The sequence below is a fragment of the Larus michahellis genome, chromosome 3 (assembly GCF_964199755.1).
Source record: "Larus michahellis chromosome 3, bLarMic1.1, whole genome shotgun sequence".
NCBI lineage: Eukaryota > Metazoa > Chordata > Aves > Charadriiformes > Laridae > Larus > Larus michahellis.
The window spans coordinates 126,296,450-126,317,094 of NC_133898.1; the positions used below are offsets into that span (position 1 = coordinate 126,296,450).

The window sequence follows — 20,645 nt, forward strand, 5'->3', positions numbered from 1 at the left end:
TACCATCACTCTCTGGGCACGGCCGTCCAGCCAGATTTTTACCCAGCGAAGAGTACACCTGTCCAGGCCATGAGCAGCCAGTTTCTCCAGGAGAATGCTGTGCGAAACGGTGTCCCGATATCCTTCCGATGTACATCCGATTATTTAAGTAGCAGAGGAATTTGTGTCACACCTACCTAGAGATGCTGAAGGCTGAAGTGATGCATAGATTTTCCGAGTCCTTTTGTCTTCTTAATAGTTTTTCACTGTAGAGGGGCCCTGGGAAGGTAATCAGAGGGATAACTCAATATTAGCGGAGCACTGTTTGAACATGGAGGAAATAGCTGAAAGTTTCTCTATGCAAATACAGGGAATATCCACTAAATATTTACCTTACCCCCGATCCCACTTTTGTTTCCTGTCAGGCATCAAGAGCAATGAGCAGAGCACCTGACTGCAAGTTAATAACGCTTGTGGGAATTATTTTTTGCAACTTAGATGATCTCTTGCATCGCCGCAAAGGGCATTTCACACCACTGCAAAGAGGGAGTGAAGTGCCAGGAATTTAACCCTAAAGCACTTTCCGTGGCAGAGGTGTGGGATACGGTTTCTGAAAGCAACGCGTAACTGCAGCTCAGTTAACTTGGAAAACTCAAGCAATTAAAATGCTACTGCCTAATATCTATTAATATTGAGAAAATAGTATGATAGTTTCTCTTCTTTGCCTCACAGTCCTACTCCGTGCAGTATTTACAGCCAGCTTGAAACTTGGCGGTTTCGTATAGCAAGGATTAAACACTACTTGGATTAAACGGTTAAAATGACATGGAAAGGAAGTGAAGACAGAATAGCTGTGACTTCTCTTGCTCACACAAGTATAATCTGAAGGCTGAAAAAGAGACCTGAACATGATTTTACAAATTTGATAAAGACCTCGAAAGTGACAGAGGGTCTTCACTTGGGGCTTCTGGTGCCATCCCTGCCGCTCAGGACCCTTACTCAGCCAAGAAATATCTTTCACATGAAGTTAAGATCCAGGGAGGTTGTCTTGGCAGTGGGTAGTTGCGTTAGTAGTTGCTGGGGAGGCAGCTATGCTGAATGCTGTCCTTAACAGGGTCATTTTAAAGTACCGTTGGTGCCACCACAGCTTATTGTAGAACAGAGGTTTTGTCTTCCCCATTCTACCTAATAAGAGATTTGTTATCACCAAGTCTCTGCTGTGCCTTTGTTTCCTAATCCTTCTGTCTTCTTTCTCCATTAAACATTGTGCTCCAGATTGAACAAGGAAACCTGTCCTTTTCCATCCAAGAGAAGCACCTCCATGAATTTCCACTCGTATTTCCCACTATATTTTTACAAGATTCATTCTCTCAGCTATTTTTCTCTTCCCAGGCTCTCTAAATAAGAAGTTGTAGTTCTGCCATTTCTGAATTCCCAGTGTGGGTCCATTTAGAAATTAGTAAGAGTAAAATTACCCAAATCCTAATATGAAAGAAAACTGGCCTCCTTCTTAAAACTATTGTTGCTGTATCACAATGGTGCTGAGAGGCACAAGCCAACAATGGTGCTGCATTGTTAGCAGACACTGAGCAGAAATAGCAGGAGATCAGTCAGACCTTGACAAATGTATGGTCTCAGCGGATAAATCAGAGGCAGAAAGGGGAAGGAAGTGACTTGATGAGTGTCACACAGTAGGCAATAGCAGGGCCAGAGCAGAACCATCGAGTTCATCTCTAGTGCCATACGATTACACCCTTGAACCCTACTCCGCTGTCTGTCTGCCCTGGATACACAGCCATGGTTTCACACCCCTGGTCTGCTGTATTCCTGCCTTTGTGGAGAAACCGGAAGAAGGAATAGAGGTGGGTGCACCTTGGCTCTTTGGTCCTTTAGGCAATATTTATAAACCCAAACTGTGTCCAGAGACTCCATGGTGTCAACACAAGTAGGTTAAACCATTTGGGTAAAGAATAACAGTATATACTTCAGCTCTGTTCCCAAAGGTAGTAAAAATACCTTGATCTCGTCTCCCACTCTGGTAACATTTCCTCTATCTACCTTTAAATAACTCTAACAAGCTCCCCTCAAAACAAATCTCCCTTTCCCTCCTCCAGTGAAGCCCACAATGCCAACACAAGCAAGAATGCAATCAGTGGAATCTACCAGAGGCAGCACTGGGTGAGCTTTACTGTCCTCATGCCTATATTCAAAAGGGCTCTCTAGTGTTTGCCGTTCCATACAACCCTGCATGCCAGACATTCCCAGTTGTGGTCATCACCAACCACCACAACCTGTTTTGTTCTGTCTCAATTCTGCCAGATCCTAGTCCTGCTACCAAAGTTAAGGAAGAAAGAGAAGGACCAGTTTCACCTGTGCTGTTGGAGTGATGCTACCTCTCAGCATGGTTCTGGATTTCCCAACAAAGTGGAGAGAATTGAGATTTGTCATTCAAAAGAGGAAGGAGTGAGTCCAAATCAGCACTAGGTTATATGAAAAAGAGACAAAGAAGGAACAGAGCTGTGACTAGTCATGACCAGCAGAAGTAGGGAGGCAATTGTCCCCCTGTACTCAACACTGGTGAGGCCACACCTTGAGTATTGTGTCCAGTTCTGGGCACCTCAATATGAGAGAGATATCGAGGTGCTGGAGCGAGTGCAGAGGAGGGCAACGAAGCTGGTGAAGGGCCTGGAGAATAAATCTGATGAGGAGCAATTGAAGGAGCTGGGACTGTTTAGTTTGAGGAAGAGGAGGCTGAGGGGAGACCTCATCGCTCTCTACAGCTACTTGAAAGGACATTGTAGAGAGGTTGGTGCTGGTCTCTTCTCACAGGTAATTAGTGATAGAACAAGAGGGAATGGGTTCAAGCTGCAGCAGGGTAGGTTTAGGCTGGACATTAGGAAAAAATTCTTCATAGAAAGAGTGGTGAGACACTGGAATAGGCTCCCCAGGGAGGTGGTGGAGTCACCATCCCTGGATATGTTTAAGAGTCGTTTAGATGTGGTGTTAAGGGATATGGTGTAGGGGAGAACTTTGTAGAGTGGGGTTGATGGTTGGACTCGATGATCCCAAGGGTCTTTTCCAACCTAAATGATTCTATGATTCTACGGGGAGACTCCTGAAGAGATGGCCTTCTTGCTCCCAGTGCTGCTGGAGGGATCTGGACAGGTAGGGTCCCAGCCCTACACACCATGATCCCTTTCTGATGTCTTTCCCAGTGGTATGATGGCTACCTTGCTGCTTCCAGGACACTTCTGAGCTCAGGCTCACAGCCAGTCAAGTCTTTGTTGCCACCATGCTACGGTTACACAGAAAGGGAGAGTCTTAAAGGATTCAGCCTGTTCACTGGCTTTTTGGTGTGTAGAGTGGCTGCAATGCATTGCTTCCCACTTCATCCCTCCCTTCAGCAGCTCTCCTGCATGCAGTCTGCCTACAGGTGTGCAGAGGACGATGATACAGAGCTACTGCACAGGAGCATTGTGACGGTAGAGTTCTGGGTGGTCCGTTCTACAAATTGTATGACTTTTTCCCATGGTCTAAATGACACAGAGGAACCATGAATAAATGGAGTGCAGGACCAAAATGCAAAGGAAAATTCAGTGGCACTCTCTATGAAAAACTACTGTCAATAAATAGTTGAAAAATTACTTAAATTGCAAGCAAGTGTCCCCTTGTGATTATTTGTGCAATATCCAGCATAACAAGACATTAATTTGTCTTTGAAACCTTGAAAATGAGAGGGTTAGTGCTGTTCATACTACTTTTAAACTGAGGTCTGGGAACACTGTCACCGTATTAAAAATGATCAGGTTTGCATTGTCAAATGCCACACCGCGGACAATACATTTTATTCTTCTCTTTTCCTGCCATAATAGTAGTTTTCACTTTATTATAGCCCCTTTGGTGCCATTTCCTTTCCACTCATAGCGTATTAGTGTCTGTCTCCTCTCACCTTTGAAAGAAGTAGCTACAATATGCTTCATACTTGCGTGTTGAATTAACCTTTTCGTATCTAATTACCGTCTTTCCCATCTCACCTCATGCTACGTTTCTGCTTTGTCTTGTTTTCGTATTGCTTCTCAAATTACTGCCTTTCATTTCGGATTTGGGAAAGGTGAAAAACAACTTGAAAAAAATTGTCCCTGAGAGGGCAGCCCATTGCTCAGTTGAAAAGAGCTGGCTTGTCATTTCAGGGGCACGACGCCTCTTTACTCCACATGTGACTTTCCTCACAGCTGTGCATCTTGTCATCTCCTTTTCACCAATGCAGAATGAGTATCGATGGTCACCAGCTACAAACAAATGATGACATTGTTGTTTAATAAATGTGAGCTTCCGGCTTTCGTTACACGATATACTCACTGCTGCTAGTGTGGAAGTTGTATAAGTTTTTGTTTCCTCTTATCTCGGTCAGGGGTCATTCATTTAGTGTCAAACTGCTATTTACTCGTGCCTCAAACTGTCAATAGCATTGAACAACTCTTAAAAGAGAAGAATAAAAGTGATGTAAAAAGTCTTAAAGTCATCTTTCAGTCCTGTGCGTACAAGATGGTCTTGGGTTTGGAGTCCATTTTCTGCTCTGAGGCCACTCACTGGAATAACAGCTTTAACTCGCATCCTCCTGGTGAGTCTCTCACTCCCACGGTGGCGAGCTCTACTCACTTGGAGTGCGTTAACCAACAGCCAAGTATTATATGTAAAAATGGTTTTAGTGAAAGAACAAAATTTATTGATCCAAACTGGATTCCTCAAGGGGGCAGCTACCTTCAGTTACTGTAGAGGGAAGCTGTAGAGGGAGGTTAGTGTCCCTAGACCAAATTTAGACTTTGTAAATAACCCCTCAGGCAATAACATGCAAGTCAGTGCAGACATCCAGAAGAAAACAATTTACAAATTACTATGCTTGAGGTTGAAAATACCGGCTTCAGCAAGATTTGGTTGTTGAAAACATACAACTTCATGAGCAGACTGTGAGACTTCAACTTAAATGCTGACTCTCGTTCTCATAAATGGAGGTGAAAGCTAGAGGCCTCATCTCAAAGATGAGCTTCCAAAAGTAAGACTGCAGAAGGAGCCATTAGATAGAAGGAAGTTGTAGGAACTCCTGGAGAATGTGATGAAGTTGTCTCCTCCAAGGAGTTTGAAAAAGGTGGCATTTGTTAATAAAAAAGCTTGATTGTGCATCAGGGCAGACTTGTTTTGAAGCCAGGAGAAGGCACCCAAAAGTGCCTTCCAAATGCACTGTTTGCAGTACTCTGCTCACCTTCAAACCCCCGAGTCTTCACAGAAGAGAAGACCTGGACAGAGCAGCCAGAGATAAACAGGAAGGTCATGCTTTTCTAAATGATACCTAACTATTGTCAATAGACATGAATCCTCTTCAGTTATGAACATAGATCCACAGTCCCCTCCAGATATCAAGAGATATCAACAATATTGATACACGGTACCAAACCAAATCCAATATTCTTGGCCCAAATAGCTCTGAACAATGAGGCATTTTATCTCTGCAAAATGAAATACCACATACTGGCTGCTCCTAAAGATTCTTTTTTTTTTTTTTTTTTTTCCTGTGGAAAGGAGAAATAAAGTTATAGAACATTCTAAGTTGGTAGCATTAAGTAATTAGTCATCCTGTACCTTGGTTTACATCAAAAGTAAGAACTTGTTTTTTATATATATATCTACTTACATCAAATATTTATATATGGTTTCATGGTGAGTTCATTTTTTGTTCGAAGTTTCACGTTACCTTTCAGAAGTGAGTAGGTAGCAACTTTATTCTTCCCTCCATCTTATTTAAAGACTGCTTTCTTAAATTGAAGGGAAATTTTAGAAAACAGTTCTAAAATATGATCCCCCAAAATTGGGTCTGTCAAGATGTATAAACTTGAACTGTGCTGTGGTTATAAACAGATAATCTACATTGATCCGAAGTGCAGAAAGATAATGCTGGGTACAACTTGCTATTGTTAAATGACACATGAATAATGCACTGGGTTTGGGATCAGTCAGCTCCTCTGGTTTTAATCATTTATTTTCTTTTCTTACATTTCGTAACTCAACGGTTGATGTAATCCTACCCCATGTGAATGCTAAGTTCAGGGTTTCACAATAAATGAAATGCCATCTAAACCAGCATGAAATAGCCACACAGTGTAATCTAAGGTGCCCACAAAAATTAGAAGAGGACTAGGCTCCTGATGGAGCCAATGGGGTCTCCAGGGAGTAATTAAATTCGCAGCAAAATGTTTTAATCCTGCCTTTGGTTTCTCTTTGCTTGCCTGAAGAAATTCAGTATCTTATTTCAGTAGTGAGAGACGGAGCATGCAACAAGTGGGAAAGCAGGAGATCTGGCTTGGGCTGGGTGATGTCAGGCTCCCTGAGCTGAGCCCTCAGTCATGTTTTTTGCCAAGAAAGGCCAAAAAGAAACATTAGGTGAGCCGACTGCATAGCACAGGCCAGTAGAGTTTCCCAAGAGTTTTCTTTGTCAGAATTATAAACTCTATTTGAGCATTAACAATCCTTTAAAACAGTCACTTTTCATCTACTGATGGCACCTTGAGAGTCTATCTCTCAACTACATGTTTGCACCCAGGATAAGAGCAACATCCATGGGCAACATCTGTACCAGGGAACTATACAGTGTGGCTTTGTCTTCGAAACCGATGACCTTGCTGCCTCCTGGGAATGGTCCTGGGCCCATTGTAGCTGACCTGTGCCTGGGAATGACTTAGGACAATGTTAATTGGCCCAGCCCAAAACAGTGCCACTAACCGTTCTGTGAATTTATCAAGGTGCGCAGTCGAATTCCAGCATCCTTGTGGTGATCTGGCATTGTTTAATTTACCAATATTATGATTTTGTGTGCACTATACTGAATTAATTGACAGAATACAGCAATCTTCTACTTTCTGTCACAGGATTTACTGTATCTTTTGCAGGCTTTAACAGGCATTTCTTCCCCAAATTGAGATCAAACGGTAACCACTCTTTGTTGAGCAGACTACGCTGATTTGATCGAACTATTTAAGACTCTCATTACGAGGCATGCTTCGAGACACCATGTCTACCCCTTTTTAGCCTTTTCTGATAAATGAACTTCCTTTTATGATTAATATTGTATATATACCACCTTCCTAGACTAAACTGATACTCACTTGCTTATACCTCCAAGGCTTGAGAGGCATTGCAGCCACATTCAGCTGATGCTGCTGAATGTGAACATTCGGCGAAGGACATCTGTGCTGAACAGCTAACGAGTAGGTACTTGATCTCTTGAGTTAGGTGGTGCCGTTATTCAAAAACCATATGAGACTTTGAATGAGACCACAGAGTGGCACTGGAACAAGTTGTCCACCCGCTGTGGAATGCCCATCCTTGGAGATATACAAAACCCAACCTGATACAGCCTTGAGCAATCTACTGTAGCTGACCCTGTTCTGAGCAGAGGGCTTGGACTAGATGATGGAAGACCATAAGAAGGACAAGTAGCTGTTGGAATGGGTCCAGGGGAGGGCCATGAAGATGGTTAGAGGGCTGGGGCTGAGACAGCTGGGGTTGTTCAGCTTGGAGAAGAGAAGGCTCCAGGGAGACCTTATAGAAGCCTTCCAGTACTTCAAGGGGCCTATAGGAGAGATGGGGAGGGACACTTTATCAGGGAGTGGAGCAACAGGAGGAGGGGTAATGGTTTCAAACTGAAAGAGGAGAGATTTAGATGAGATATCAGGAAGAAATTATTTACTGTGAAGGTGGTGAGACACTGGAACAGGTTGCCCAGAGAAGCTGTGGATGCCCCATCCCTGGAGGTGTTCAAGACCAGGCTGGATGGGGCTTTGAGCAGCCTGGTCTAGTGGGAGGTGTCCCTGCCCAGGGCAGAGGGGTTAGAACTAGATGATCTTTAAGATCCCTTTCAACTCTAACCATTCTATGGTTCTATGATTCTATGATCTTCAGAGGCACCTTCCAGCCTCAGTGATTCTGAGACTCTGCCATTCTGTGTGTGCCCTTTTCATTGGATCAAGGTTTGGAACATCAGTCTTTCCCCCTAGATAAGATTCAAAGCCCCTCTTGCCCATTTTTGCTTCCCTTTACCCACAACTCACGCCTTCCTAGCTGTCCAGTTCAAACAGGAACCTCGTAACCTTTTTATCTTATCTGCTCAGGTTGTTCAGGCCAGCAGCTTCTGCCATTGAATTAAAATTCTATAAGCTCTGGAAAAGAACCGCTGGACTGTCCCATCTCCTAGTACTTACCTATGCCATGAATACATGCAGACTCCATTGTGCTTCTACTGACTTTGGAGCAACGCAGGATGGGTTGGGGGGATTTTTCAGAAACACCTGAACTGGTTACACATAAGCCAGCGTCCGTCAAGAAGTCGCTTAGCACAGGGAAGTGGTCTCTGAGGATGAGAATTAAGTTGTAGCACCTCTTAAAATCTCCATTCTGATAAGACAACGAGCTACAATTCTGTTCTCTGATGGAAAAATAGACATTCCCTCTCTGCTCTCCTCTGCTATATCTCGCCCACATCCAGCTCCTGGCAGCAGGACTTGGGAACTAGAACATTGCTGTGGGCTAATGAAGCCGCCTAACTCTTAGTAGTGCTCAGTCTCCTTTAAACATCAGGTTTGTGCCTGTGACGGCAGAATTAGGGCTGAATTTGGTATCCAAGTTCTCCGTTCGGTGCTGGAGGCACCTAACACCCAGCATGCTGACAGTGGGGAATCCTGATGGGGGGGCACGGTCCCAGAAACAGGGGTTTTGTTTCTCCGAGGTGATAACTATCCCCTGGGCAGCACCTCTGTGAGACTGGGTCCCTTTGAAGCTGCAGCTGGTGGCCAGTACTGAACCGCCGTTACCCCTGCCTGCGTCTTTATGCCATAGCTGTTCATTGTGAAATATATTAACAACTTTTGGAGCAAGGGCTCTCTTCAGCATCACGGAGAGTCAGATACCTTTTGTTTTCTCTCCCTCCAATCTTGCGATTTAGGTGTGGAGCGGTCCAGCTTCAGGTGGAGAGGGAAGCAGCTTTCTGTTACGGCATTTTCCTCACCCCTAGGCATCTATAAAGTGCAGAATAAAACACTCTTACAGGAAAAAAATGTGTATTCAAGTCTCTGAAAACAGTGGAGGGAACTGATTTCTCCATTTCAGGGCGGATGGCTAAGCTTTTAGGAAAAAGGTGTCCTGAGAAGGCTGTGAGCCCTGTGCTGTATGGGTTGTGTCGCATCTACTTGGTTGCTGAATTAAATTCCTCAGAGTTTTCAGTGCGGGGATCCTTGGTGTGTTAATCCCAGGCAAATTCATCAGGGAACAAGAACAGACAGAGACATGCAGCAAAGCTGAGGTGGCACCGTACCTGTGCATGGCCAGTTTTGCGTTCTGGTGAAACTCCAAGCTTTTAAAGTCTCTCAGATTCCTACGGATTTTATAATTTAGGCTGGTACTGCTATACTTAAGTGCCTAAATTCCACCTAGATTGCACATGAGATGCCAAAGTGCTCTTCGGGATCTTAAAATTCCCTATGTCTGCACAGAGTAAAATAGGCCAAGCAGAGAATGATGCTAATGCAGCTTAGCATATCCAGGTACCGGAATTAAATAATTTAGAATAGATCAGCTCTTCAATGTGCTGGCTGGGTGCTGCCCAGGCTAAAAGTCAAGTTAATGGCACTGCAGCTGCAGACCTGTAAACTGCGTGCACCAAAATCGAGTATGTAAATTCATAGATGAGCCTGTAAAAGCTGTTTGGAGGCTGGAGCAAAACTCAGCATTTTTTATAAAGACTGCGAGAGCATTATGATGATTTTAGGCTCAGACATTATAAGGAGAAGGTAAACTTGGATGTGAGGCGTTGCTGCCGTTACTGCTAAGTAACAACACCGGAGTGTCACTGGAATGAACTCGGAGCTTGGTTCTGCTGTGGTGCTCTGCACACCGGGCTGAGCATCCTCCGGCTCTGCCCCGGAGCAGCTCTGAAAGTCCTGCCATCAGTGGTGTGACTTTGACCCTCCTGGACCCCTGCAGCAAACCCCTTTCCTCTAATAGGAAACACAGGGATCCCCTTACCCCAGACTCGTATTTCCCATATGCAGCCATAAAGCTGGAAAACAAAACCCCTAATCTTCCTGATCCCACAGCCTGGATTTATTTCCCGAGGCTGCCGATGGTTGAACGACAATTGTTTTTGCCCCGCAATGGCACTCTGAGGGGATGTGAATTGGGGAGTTGCTTGAGAAGCCAAGGAGCAGCGCGGGGCGAGAGGAGGGGGTGGGAGGAGAGATGCTCTGCCAGCCCGGCAGGCGGGAGCGCTCTGGCAGCGGCTCTGCCTGCCTCTCACTCTGCCTCCCCGGGCAGGGAGCCTTGCTCTCACTCCAGGCTTCCCCCCCGCCACACAGAGGGAGGGAGGGAGAGAGGAGAAAGCAGAAGGGTCCCTTCACACCGACAGCACCCAACTGCCCGGCTCACACCTGCAGCAGGCAAGCCATGAGGAAGAGCCTCTTTGCCCCTACAGCCACTTCGCCTTCGATTTAAACCCTTCCACAAGGGACGATGGAGGAGCAATACATTTCCAAACTCCACCCGGTAGTGGATTACGGAGCTGGGGTCTTTCTTCTGATCATAGGTGAGTTCTGCCTTCACAGCCCGCCTGTTTGCTCCACGCCTAGGAGCGGACACGCGGGGGCTGCCCGCTCCGTGCTGCGCTCAGCCGGAGGAAGCTGGAGGCAAATGAGAGAAAATCGGTTTCCGCACAGGTTCCTGCTTTTTGCCTTCGAGTCGGTGGGATGCCAGGATTAATCTCCGCTCTCAGATTCGCAGGCTTTTGTTTCGCTGCTGAAGACTTGCCGGCATAAGTTTGCCTCTGCGGCGTCACAAGTATTCCAAAGAAGTTGCCTATCGCTTCTCCCGGCGTCTCAGCCCCGTGAGCCGAGAGATGAGGCAGCCCGTCCGATGGGACGGATCAGGGGAGAGCGACTGCGGGCTGCCCCTTGCCCGGGGGGATGCTCGTTATGCTGGAGGAGCGGCTGCGTCTTGGTAGGATAAACTGGTATAAAATAGCAAAGGGTTTCCAAATAGCACTTATGTTTTTTTATAATGGCCTGTTTGCCCTGCCGAAGGCAGATTTACAATGAAATACAAGTAGGGATATGTCCATCTGCTCCAGCATGGGTTTCACTAAGCGTTTTCTTCCTCGTCTCTTTGTTGCGTGTAGCCAGGTGATTTGTTTACTGTCGGTGTAGATTTGGAGAGGGGCTGCATTGGTTTAGGGGTTCGGTCCAAGCGAATGTTGCTGAGAGGTGAGCACTTTCCTCCCTTCGGCTCATTTGAAAACCCTGGTCGAGGTGCTTTTAAGAAAGTATAGCTGTTTATGTGCTTTAATAGCGAGGCTTTGGGCAGCGACGCTGGGCTTTCGCGTGTCACGTCTCACCCCAGCTCCTGCCCGCTTCTCCCTGCGCTGCGCTGTGCTCTCCCCTCGGCTGAGCTGACAACTCAAGGTGAGAAAAATCACTGTCTGCAAAACAACGCAGGGTTTTTTTTTTTTCTTTCAGTCCAAGTCAGGAGGCCGGCTGCTTCCTGACACCGAAGTAAATAGGTAGATGCAGTTCACAGCCTTGTCCTGTGCCCGCCAGCAGCCTCACAGGCAGAGGGATGGAGAGGAGCATCTCTCAAAGTAAAAGTAAGGGTGGGCCTGAATGTCCAACCCAGCAACTAAATCTGCTTCCTGCCCCTTGCGTACTGGTTGGGGCGCTCTCAGAAGAAAGTGAGTTCATTTTCGCTCCTGAAGCCTGAGGGTGTCCCGACTTGTGGCCATCCCTTGGCAGGAGAGTGTTCTTCCCACCGAGCCGACACACGGCTCCTGACTGCTCAGGGAGCTCTTCGAGCACATCCAGAGGAGCCAAGTGAACGTGTGTGGTGAGAAAGTGAAGGAATGAGGGATGCAGGGGCTCGGATTTGTATCTCTGCTCTGCCTAAGGCTTTCTCTTGGCATCTCTTCCCACTCTTGGATTTATGCCGCTGTATTTATTCCATTTTGTTGCACGTGCCTTTGTTAATTCCTCTGTGGGCACTTTATTATGTGGTGTCTGTGAGCAAATGCAGCCTTGCCGCATTCACAGCGACAAGGGAACAGGACAGGATCTTTTTCTGTTTCCCTATTTCACTTCTGACTTTAGAGGACACCTTCTCAGGAAAACCTTTGATCAAAATGTAGCTTCAGCACAACGTTCACTTGAAAGAAAAGAGAAAATGAGTTGTTTGCTACGTGTACTTTTGACACTGTTGTCACTAACGCTTTGAAGCCCTATGGCATATCTGAATAACGTACGTCTGACAGGTCATAGAATCACAGAATGGTTCGGGTTGGAAGGGACCTTAAAGATCATCTGGTTCCAACCCCCTGCCCTGGGCAGGGACACCTCCCACCAGCCCAGGTTGCTCCAAGCCCCGTCCAGCCTGGCCTTGAACACCTCCAGGGATGGGGCAGCCACAGCTTCTCTGGGCAACCTGGGCCAGGGGCTCACCACCCTCACAGGAAAGAATTTCTTCCTGATATCTCATCTAAATCTCCCCTCCTTCAGTTTGAAACCGTTACCCCTCGTCCTGTCGCTACACTCTCTGTTAAAGAGTCCCTCCCCGGGTCTTTTTGCAAAGCAGTCTCTGGTCTGGCACGCGCCTCTGGCAAAACAATTTCTGTGGTCTGTCTCACCGCGCTCAGAGACCACCAGAACAGTGTGGGTGTCTCAGCGGTGGCACATACTGGTTGTGGTCCTTGACCAGCGAGCCCCCTGAGCTGCACCACCAGCACACGTGGACTATTGAGGCAGCTCAGAGCCCCGGGAGGTTTCTGCTGGGGCTCCAGTGGAAGATACGCTGCAAAGAGGGAAGGCTTTGGGAAGCGGAGGGCACCAGATGAGAGGGGGGGACAAGCAAGCAGGACAGCTGGAGCTCTTCAGCAGGAAGGTGAAGTGGGAATATTACCAGGGAAAAATGAAGGTGGACGGGCCCATTGTTTGACTTGATATTATGTTGGGCAAGATACTGTGAGAGAGTGGAGCGAATGGGTGGGGGCTACTCACGTGAGATGGGAGCCACAGGGGAATAGGAGGGATATAGTGCATGGAGAGAGGGGCGTGACATGGAAGTCAAGAGCTGTATTGTGGGGATAGGAAGGAGTAAGATATGGTTGCATTAGGTTTGTGTGACGAGGTTTTGGTAGCAGGGGAGCTGCAGGGATGGATTCTGTGACAAGCTGCTAGACAGAAGCTTCCGCCTTGTCCGACAGAGCCAACGCCAGCCGGCTCCGAGACAGACCAGCTGCTGGCCAAGGCCAAGCCCATCAGCGACGGTGGTAGCACCTCTGGCATAACGCAGTTAAGAAGCAGGGAAAAAAAAAAACAAACCCTGCACAATTACAGCTGAAGAGAGGAGTGAGAATGTGTGAGAGCAACAACTCTGCAGTCACCAAGGTCAGTGAAGAAGGAGGGGGAGGAGGTGCTCCAGGCGCCGGAACAGAAATTCCCCTGCAGGGGGAAGACCATGGTGAGGCATGTTGTACCCCTGCAGCCCATAGAGGTTAATGGTGGAGCAGACATCCACCTGCAGCCCATGGAGGACCCCACACCAGAGCAGGGGGATGCCCAAAGGAGGCTGTGACCCTGTGGGAAGGCTGCGCTGGAGCAGGCTCCTGGCAGGACCTCTGGATCCTTGAAAAAAGGAGCCCACGCTCCTTTGGGACCCACACTGGAGCAGTCTGTTCCTGAAGGACTGCACCCTCTGGAAGGGACCCATGCTGGAGCAGTTCGTGAAGAACTGCAGCCTGTGGGAAGGACCCCACGTTCGGGGGAGGACTGTCTCCCGTGGGAGGGACCCCATGCCAGAGCAGGGGAAGAGTGTGAGGAGTCCTCCCCTTGAGGAGGAAGGAGCAGCGGAGACAAGGTGGGATGAACTGACCACAGCCCCCATTCCCCATCCCTCTGCGGTGCTGAGGGAGAGAAATCGGGAGTCAAGTTGAGCCCAGGAAGAAGGGAGGGGTGGGGAGAAGGTATTTTAAGATTTAGTTTATATTTCTAATTATCCTCCTCTGATTTGCTTGGTAATAAATTACATTAATGTTCCCCAAGTCGAGTCTGTTTTGCCCGTAACGGTAATTGCTGAATAATCTCTCCCTGCCCTTACCTCTGGCCACGTTCTGTTTTCTCTCCCCTGTCCAGCTGTGGAGAGGAGGGACAGAGTGGCTTTGGTGGGCACCTGGCGTCCACCCAAGGTCAACCCACCACAGTGGTCTGCTATTCACAGGACAAAAGTTCCCCCAGTGGGTACAGCAGGCCAGCCCTACAGGAGGCTGCGAACAGGAATCCGAAGGGCTCTTTGCTCTAGCAGGTCCGCAGTGGAAACGCAGCCTGACTGGGAAACGCCTGCCTAGCAGGGAGACAGGAACCCAAGAGCTGGCTGCAGTGGACGCTGTGGTGAGGACGAGCTGTGTAGCAGCTCTCAGAAATGCCAACCAGGTGGCACTGCCTATCTGCCGTCTAAAAGGACAAGTTTCCTCACCACGAGCTGAAAATCAAGGTTTTGGAGCAGGGCATAGCAGGCACACACCGGCGTCTTCTGAGCATCAGCACAAGGTGTTGGCCTGGGAGGTGCTGAATTCTGGCTGGTGTCCCAGTCTGCCCTGTCTTCTAGATTTTAGTCCCAGGCTAACAACCGTCATTTTTTCACATCATTTGTATGGATAAGCATTTCACAGGTGTGCTGTGTCCTATTATTGCCTGTGCTGATTCTTCTCTTTCAGCCTTCCTCACAATCCTCGGAAATTCAGCCGTCCTTGCGACAGCTGTGAAGCGCTCTTCCCTCCTGAAGTCACCGGAGCTGCTTACGGTCAACTTGGCAGTCGCAGATATCGGAATGGCAATCAGCATGTATCCGCTGGCCATTGCATCTGCCTGGAACCACGCCTGGCTGGGAGGAGATGCCTCCTGCATATATTATGCCCTGATGGGTTTCCTTTTTGGCGTCTGCAGCATGATGACCCTGTGTGCCATGGCCGTCATTCGATTCCTTATCACCAATTCATCCAAATCTAACAGTAAGTAAACGCATCTCAGGTAACCTCATAACGGTGCATTTTAGCCATTATGTTCAGCGAGGTACATTGATGAATACGGCACGGGGTAGCTATTCAATAATTGTAGGAATAAGCCTCAACTTTTTGTCCAATATCAAACATCTAATGTTCCTAGAAGGATCTCACCAGCAGATCCAGAGAGGTGATTCTGCCCCTCTACTCTGCTCTCTTAAGACCCCACCTGGAGTACTGTGTCCAGCTCTGGAGCCCTCAACACAAGAAGGACATGGACCTGTTGGAGCGGGTCCAGAGGAGGGCCATGAGGATGCCGGGAGGGCTGGAGCACCTCTGCTATGAGGACAGGCTGAGAGAGTTGGGGTTGTTCAGCCTGGAGAAGAGGAGGTTCCATGAAGACCTTATAGCCCCTTCCAGTCCCTGAAGGGGGCCTATGAGAAAGCTGGGGAGGGGCTGTTTGCAAGGGCATGTAGTGATAGGACGAGGGACAATGGTTTTAAACTAGAGCAGGGTGGGTTTAGATGAGACATTACGAAGAAGTTCTTTACACTGAGGGTGGTGAGACACTGGCCCATGTTACCCAGAGAGGTGGTGGAGGCCCCATCCCTGGAGACATTCGAGGCCAGGCTTGATGAGGCTCTGAGCAACCTGATCTAGTTGAAGATGTCCCTGCTGACTGCAGGGGGGTTGGACTAGATGGCCTTTAAAGGTCCCTTCCAACCCAACAGCTTCTGTGATCTGATTAAGTTCCTTATTAAACAGTGGGGCTTCTCACTAATACCAAGTGAAACTACCTGAGGGTGCAGAGCCCAGATGTTTTGCTGGACAGGAATGTCTTCTCTTCCTATTTGGGTGCAAGCAGAAACTTGAGAGGAAAGAGTGTTCTGGCATTCTGGGCTGGAAGCACGGTATGTTTTGGGTCAGCTTGATCTTGTAAAGCTCCCTGGCTCACTGGACTTTAGATCAGCACTGAGGGCTGCGCTGAGGTCTCACCCAATCCATAGACTCTGTTATGTTTCTCAGGAAGACCAAAGGTTGGGCAACTGCAGCAGCAGCCCAGGCATATTTGTAGCCACCATCCTGCTGTTGGAGAAGAAGTTATGGCAAAACAAGTGTCGCTGAGATGAGACCGATATATGCTTGCTCTTCCTCTTTCTTGCAGGTAAAAAAATCACCAAGAACACTGTTCGCATCTTGATTACTTTCATCTGGCTCTACTCCTTGCTCTGGGCCATTCTGCCCTTGGTAGGCTGGGGCTACTATGGTCCTGAGCCGTTTGGCATCTCCTGTACAATAGCCTGGAGCAAGTTCCACAACTCCTCCAATGGCTTTTCATTCATCCTGAGCATGTTCCTCCTGTGCACAGTCCTGCCTGCACTGACCATCGTTGCCTGTTACTTGGGAATTGCCTGGAAGGTTCATAAAGCATACCAAGAGATCCAGAATATCAACAGGATCCCTAACGCAGCTAAACTGGAGAAGAAGCTGACATTGGTGAGTTATCCCAGTGACGAGAAGGGTCTGCAGGAATCAGGAGCTTGCAGAGAAGTGGCTCTGCTCATGCATGGTTCATGATAACCCTTCATTGCTTTTTTCTGGTATTGACCAAAGATGGTGGTTCCAGCCTCATCCATACTCTGCAATCCTGGAACCCTTGTGATTTCAGTAGCTTGGTCAGGATAATATATCGCAGGTACAACACAGACCGTTAAATCTTCTTTAGGCAGTTGCACCCATGATTTTCATGGACGCACAGGTTTCCAGTCATGCTGGAATAACTGTTGAATCCACTCACGTTGTAGTTGGGGTGGAGGTCTTGTTCTGTCATCCTAGGTATTTTTTATTGACCAAGGGGGTGTTCAGAGTGAAAGCTACACAGAAATTCTGTGTGGAAACAGGATCTTTTTAATATAACATTTTTTGAAATAAGCACTTCAGTTGCTCATTTCTTGTGGAAAAGCAGAATTGACCCAAGCTTTGCAGAGCCCAATCTATTGATAGGTGATACTTTCTGGTTGGGCTGTGTCTCCCGGTTCTCTTTAATATCTTTATCAATGATCTGGATCAGGGGATCGAATGCACCCTCAGTAAGTTCGCAGATGACACTAAACTGGGCGGGCGTGTTGATCTGCTTGAGGGTAGGTTGGCTCTGCAGAGGGACTTGGACAGGCTGGACCGATGGGCTGAGGCCAATGGTATGAGGTTCAACAAGGCCAAGTGCCGGGTCCTGCACTTGGGTCACAACAACCCCATGCAGCGCTACAGGCTTGGGGCAGAGTGGCTCGAAAGCTGCCTGGCAGAAAAGGACCTGGGGGTGCTGGTGGACAGACAGCTGAATATGAGCCAGCAGTGTGCCCAGGTGGCCAAAAAGGCCAACAGCATCCTAGCCTGTATCAGGAATAGTGTGGTGAGCCGGACTAGGGAAGTGATCATCCCCCTGTACTCGGCACTGGTGAGGCCCCACCTCGAGTACTGCGTTCAGTTTTGGGCCCCTTGCTACAAGAGGGACATGGAGGTGTTGGAGCGGGTCCAGAGAAGGGCTACAAAGCTGGTGAGGCGTCTGGAGGACAAACCTTATGAAGAACGACTGAGGGAGCTGGGGTTGTTTAGCCTGGAGAAGAGGAGGCTGAGGGGAGACCTTATCACCCTCTACAACTACCTGAAAGGAGGTTGTAGAGAGATGGGGGCTGACCTCTTCTCCCTGGTGACAAGTGATAGGACGAGAGGAAACGGGTTCAAGTTACGCCAGGGGAGGTTTAGATTGGATATTAGGAAACATTTTTTTACTGAAAGGGTTATTAAACATTGGAAGGGGCTGCCCAGGGAGGTGGTGGATTCACCATCCCTGGAGGTGTTTAAAAAAAGGGTAGATGGGGCACTTAGGGACATGGTTTAGAAGTGTTTTTTGTCAGGGTAGGTTAATGGTTGGACTTGATGATCTTAAAGGTCCCTTCCAACCTCAGCAATTCTATGATTCTATGATTCTATGATTCCCATGACATTTTGCAGCCAGAATTAGGGACAGATATGAAAACAACAACTGCCTCATTAGAAATAGATCGTAGAATCATAGAATCGTTTTGGTTGGAAGAGACCTTTAAGATCATCGAGTCTAACCGTTAACCCAGCACTGCCAAGTTACCACTAAACCATGTCTCAGCACCACATCTACATGTCTTTTAAATACCTCCAGGGACGGTGATTCCACCACTTCCCTGGGCAGCCTGTTCCAGTGCTTGACAACCCTTTCAGTGAAGAAGTTTTTCCTAATATCCATCCTAAACCTCCCCTGGTGCAACTTGAGGCCATTTCCTCTTGTCCTGTCGCCTGTTACTTGGGAGAAGAGACCAATCCCCACCTCTGTACCCCCTCCTTTCAGGCAGTTGTAGAGAGCGAGAAGGTCTCCCCTCAGCCTCCTTTTCTCCAGGCTGAACACCCCCAGCTCCCTCAGCCACTCCTCACAAGACTTGTGCTCCAGACCCCTCACCAGCTCCGTTGCCCTTCTCTGGACACGCTCCAGCACCTCAATGTCTTTCTTGTAGTGAGGGGCCCAAAACTGGACACAGCGCTGGAGGCGCAACCAAAACCACAGTGTAGATCTGCTAGGTGGGAATAAAAGCATATATCCACTGTCCGGTGTTACCTGTTCTCATGTCACAACAAAGCGAGCAGACAGTTTCAGGTATTTCAGCTGGTTCAGGTGTGGTTTCATCATAACATCACAGAACGGTTTGGGTTGGAAGGGAACCTTGAAGATCATCTAGTTCCAACCCCCCTGCCCTGGACAGGGACACCTCCCACTAGACCAGGCTGCTCAAAGCCCCGTCCGACCTGGCCTTGCCACGTATCAGCCCCAGCCAGTGCAAGCTGAGAACTGAAGCCCTGTTTCCCTTTCAGATGGCTGTGCTCATCTCGGTGGGGTTCCTCAGCTCGTGGACACCGTACGCAGCAGCCAGCTTCTGGTCCATATTTAACTCCAGCGACTCCCTCCAGCCCATTGTTACTCTGCTGCCCTGTCTGTTTGCCAAATCTTCAACCGCGTATAACCCTTTCATTTACTACATCTTCAGCAAAACTTTCCGCCGTGAAATCAAACAGTTGCAGTGCTGCTGTGGCTGGCGGGTTCGTTTCTTCAGCACCGACAACTCTGCCGAAAATCCCGTGTCGATGATGTGGAGCGGGAGAGACAACGTGCGTCTCTCTTCGGCTGCCAAGGTGGAGAGCCAGGGAGCCGCGAGTCGCTGAAACGCAGCCGTGGTTTCACAACACGGGGCCAAACGTGGGCTCAACTCGTGGGCCCAAACAAGGAGGAATGCAGCGCGTGGGGTTGCCACTGCCTATCTTACGTCAAATACAGAGGTTTAAGTATATATTTTTTAAGCAACTCTCAAATATTCTCTTTAAGCTACACAACAAACAGAAAAACAAAGCTATTTTTTTCAAGAATTCCCACTTTAGAGGAAATAGATTTATGTGCTAAACATAGAAACATGTAAACTAAACTTATTTTCAAACAGCTTTAATTAAGAGGATTTATTATTTTGTTTTGTTTTTTTTTTTCTTATAATTTTGACTTTTTAATGCAATCTATCTGCAAACTCTTGGCTCCGTCAGTAAAACAGCCACCAGAGAAAACCACAGGTAGAACACAAAGCGTTACTGAATAAATACAGCTGGGAGCGCAGCTTTCCAGCGCTCCTGACAGAAAACCACATGGGTAGCAAGAGATATCCACTGCCAGGAAAAGACGATCACGGAGATCTGCGGCTCCTTGCTCCGTCAGAGGTGTAGTTCCAACTCCTGAAAGCTTGAAAAGCCGAGCGGCCTTAGCCTGGAGAGGTTAGGTGGGAACGTGGCGGTCGGTGAAGGATGCCTTCTGCATATCAAAAATAGAACAAGAAGTGAAGGGATCTTTTAGCAAAAGAACTGCGTGCTTATGCTGAGGCGTAGCCGCTCTTCTCCCACAAAAGCTGGTGGAGCGATGTTTCCTGGACGAGCGCGCTGCCTACCATTCCAAAAGCCATCCCCAGGAGAACCTGCCTGTGGATGCAGCCCTAGCGCGCATCGCTTCGGTGGGAACTCCTGAACTGCCAAGCTGCTCGCTGGGCGGGAGCACGGACACAACTGCAACCGGGAACGTGATTCGTTTAAAGCATACGTACAACCACAGCGTCATCCTGCCAGCCAGTTACAACAAACGACATTTTGAGGTGGAACTGATGAGCCCCTACAGTTTAAACGTCTGTCTCTGACTTACTGTTTGTGATTTCAAGGGACATAAACACATATCTTTAGGGTTTGAAATATTGTACAAAATATGGCTTGATAGCTGCAGCGGCTCTTGCTTCCCCTGCTCGCTCGGCTGACCTCGTCTTTCTTTGCATTAGGTTCAGAGAAGCCAAGAAGAGTAAAATCACAGGCGGATTTGGCCCAGATTTTAAACAACAATCTAAACCAATAGTGAACGGACTTTGAGTTCTTGAAAACTTCTGCCCCAAACCCTAATAATTATTTTCGTTTTATAAGGTACAGCTAAGGCCAAGAGCAGGATTAAAAGATAGGCTTAAACACTCGAGTGGATATG

General features: G+C 47.9%; 1 protein-coding gene across 1 annotated transcript; it reads left to right on the top strand.

The window, feature by feature from the left end:
• The first annotated feature begins 10,533 nt into the window (after nt 1-10,533).
• On the top strand, nt 10,534-19,306 carry LOC141740145 (opsin-5-like). The gene is made up of 4 exons (XM_074578376.1): nt 10,534-10,606; nt 14,774-15,067; nt 16,224-16,555; nt 18,959-19,306. The coding sequence occupies exons 1-4, from the start codon at nt 10,534-10,536 to the stop codon at nt 19,304-19,306; spliced, it is 1,047 nt and encodes a 348-aa protein (XP_074434477.1).
• Nucleotides 19,307-20,645: the final 1,339 nt, after the last annotated feature.

Bases quoted from the DNA above. Each gene is read 5' to 3' on its own strand.
- LOC141740145 (XM_074578376.1), top strand. From the start codon at position 10,534: ATGGAGGAGCAATACATTTCCAAACTCCACCCGGTAGTGGATTACGGA. The intron at 15,068-16,223 runs GTAAGTAAACGC...TCTTTCTTGCAG, and splicing joins CAATTCATCCAAATCTAACA to GTAAAAAAATCACCAAGAAC. The intron at 16,556-18,958 runs GTGAGTTATCCC...TTTCCCTTTCAG, and splicing joins TGGAGAAGAAGCTGACATTG to ATGGCTGTGCTCATCTCGGT.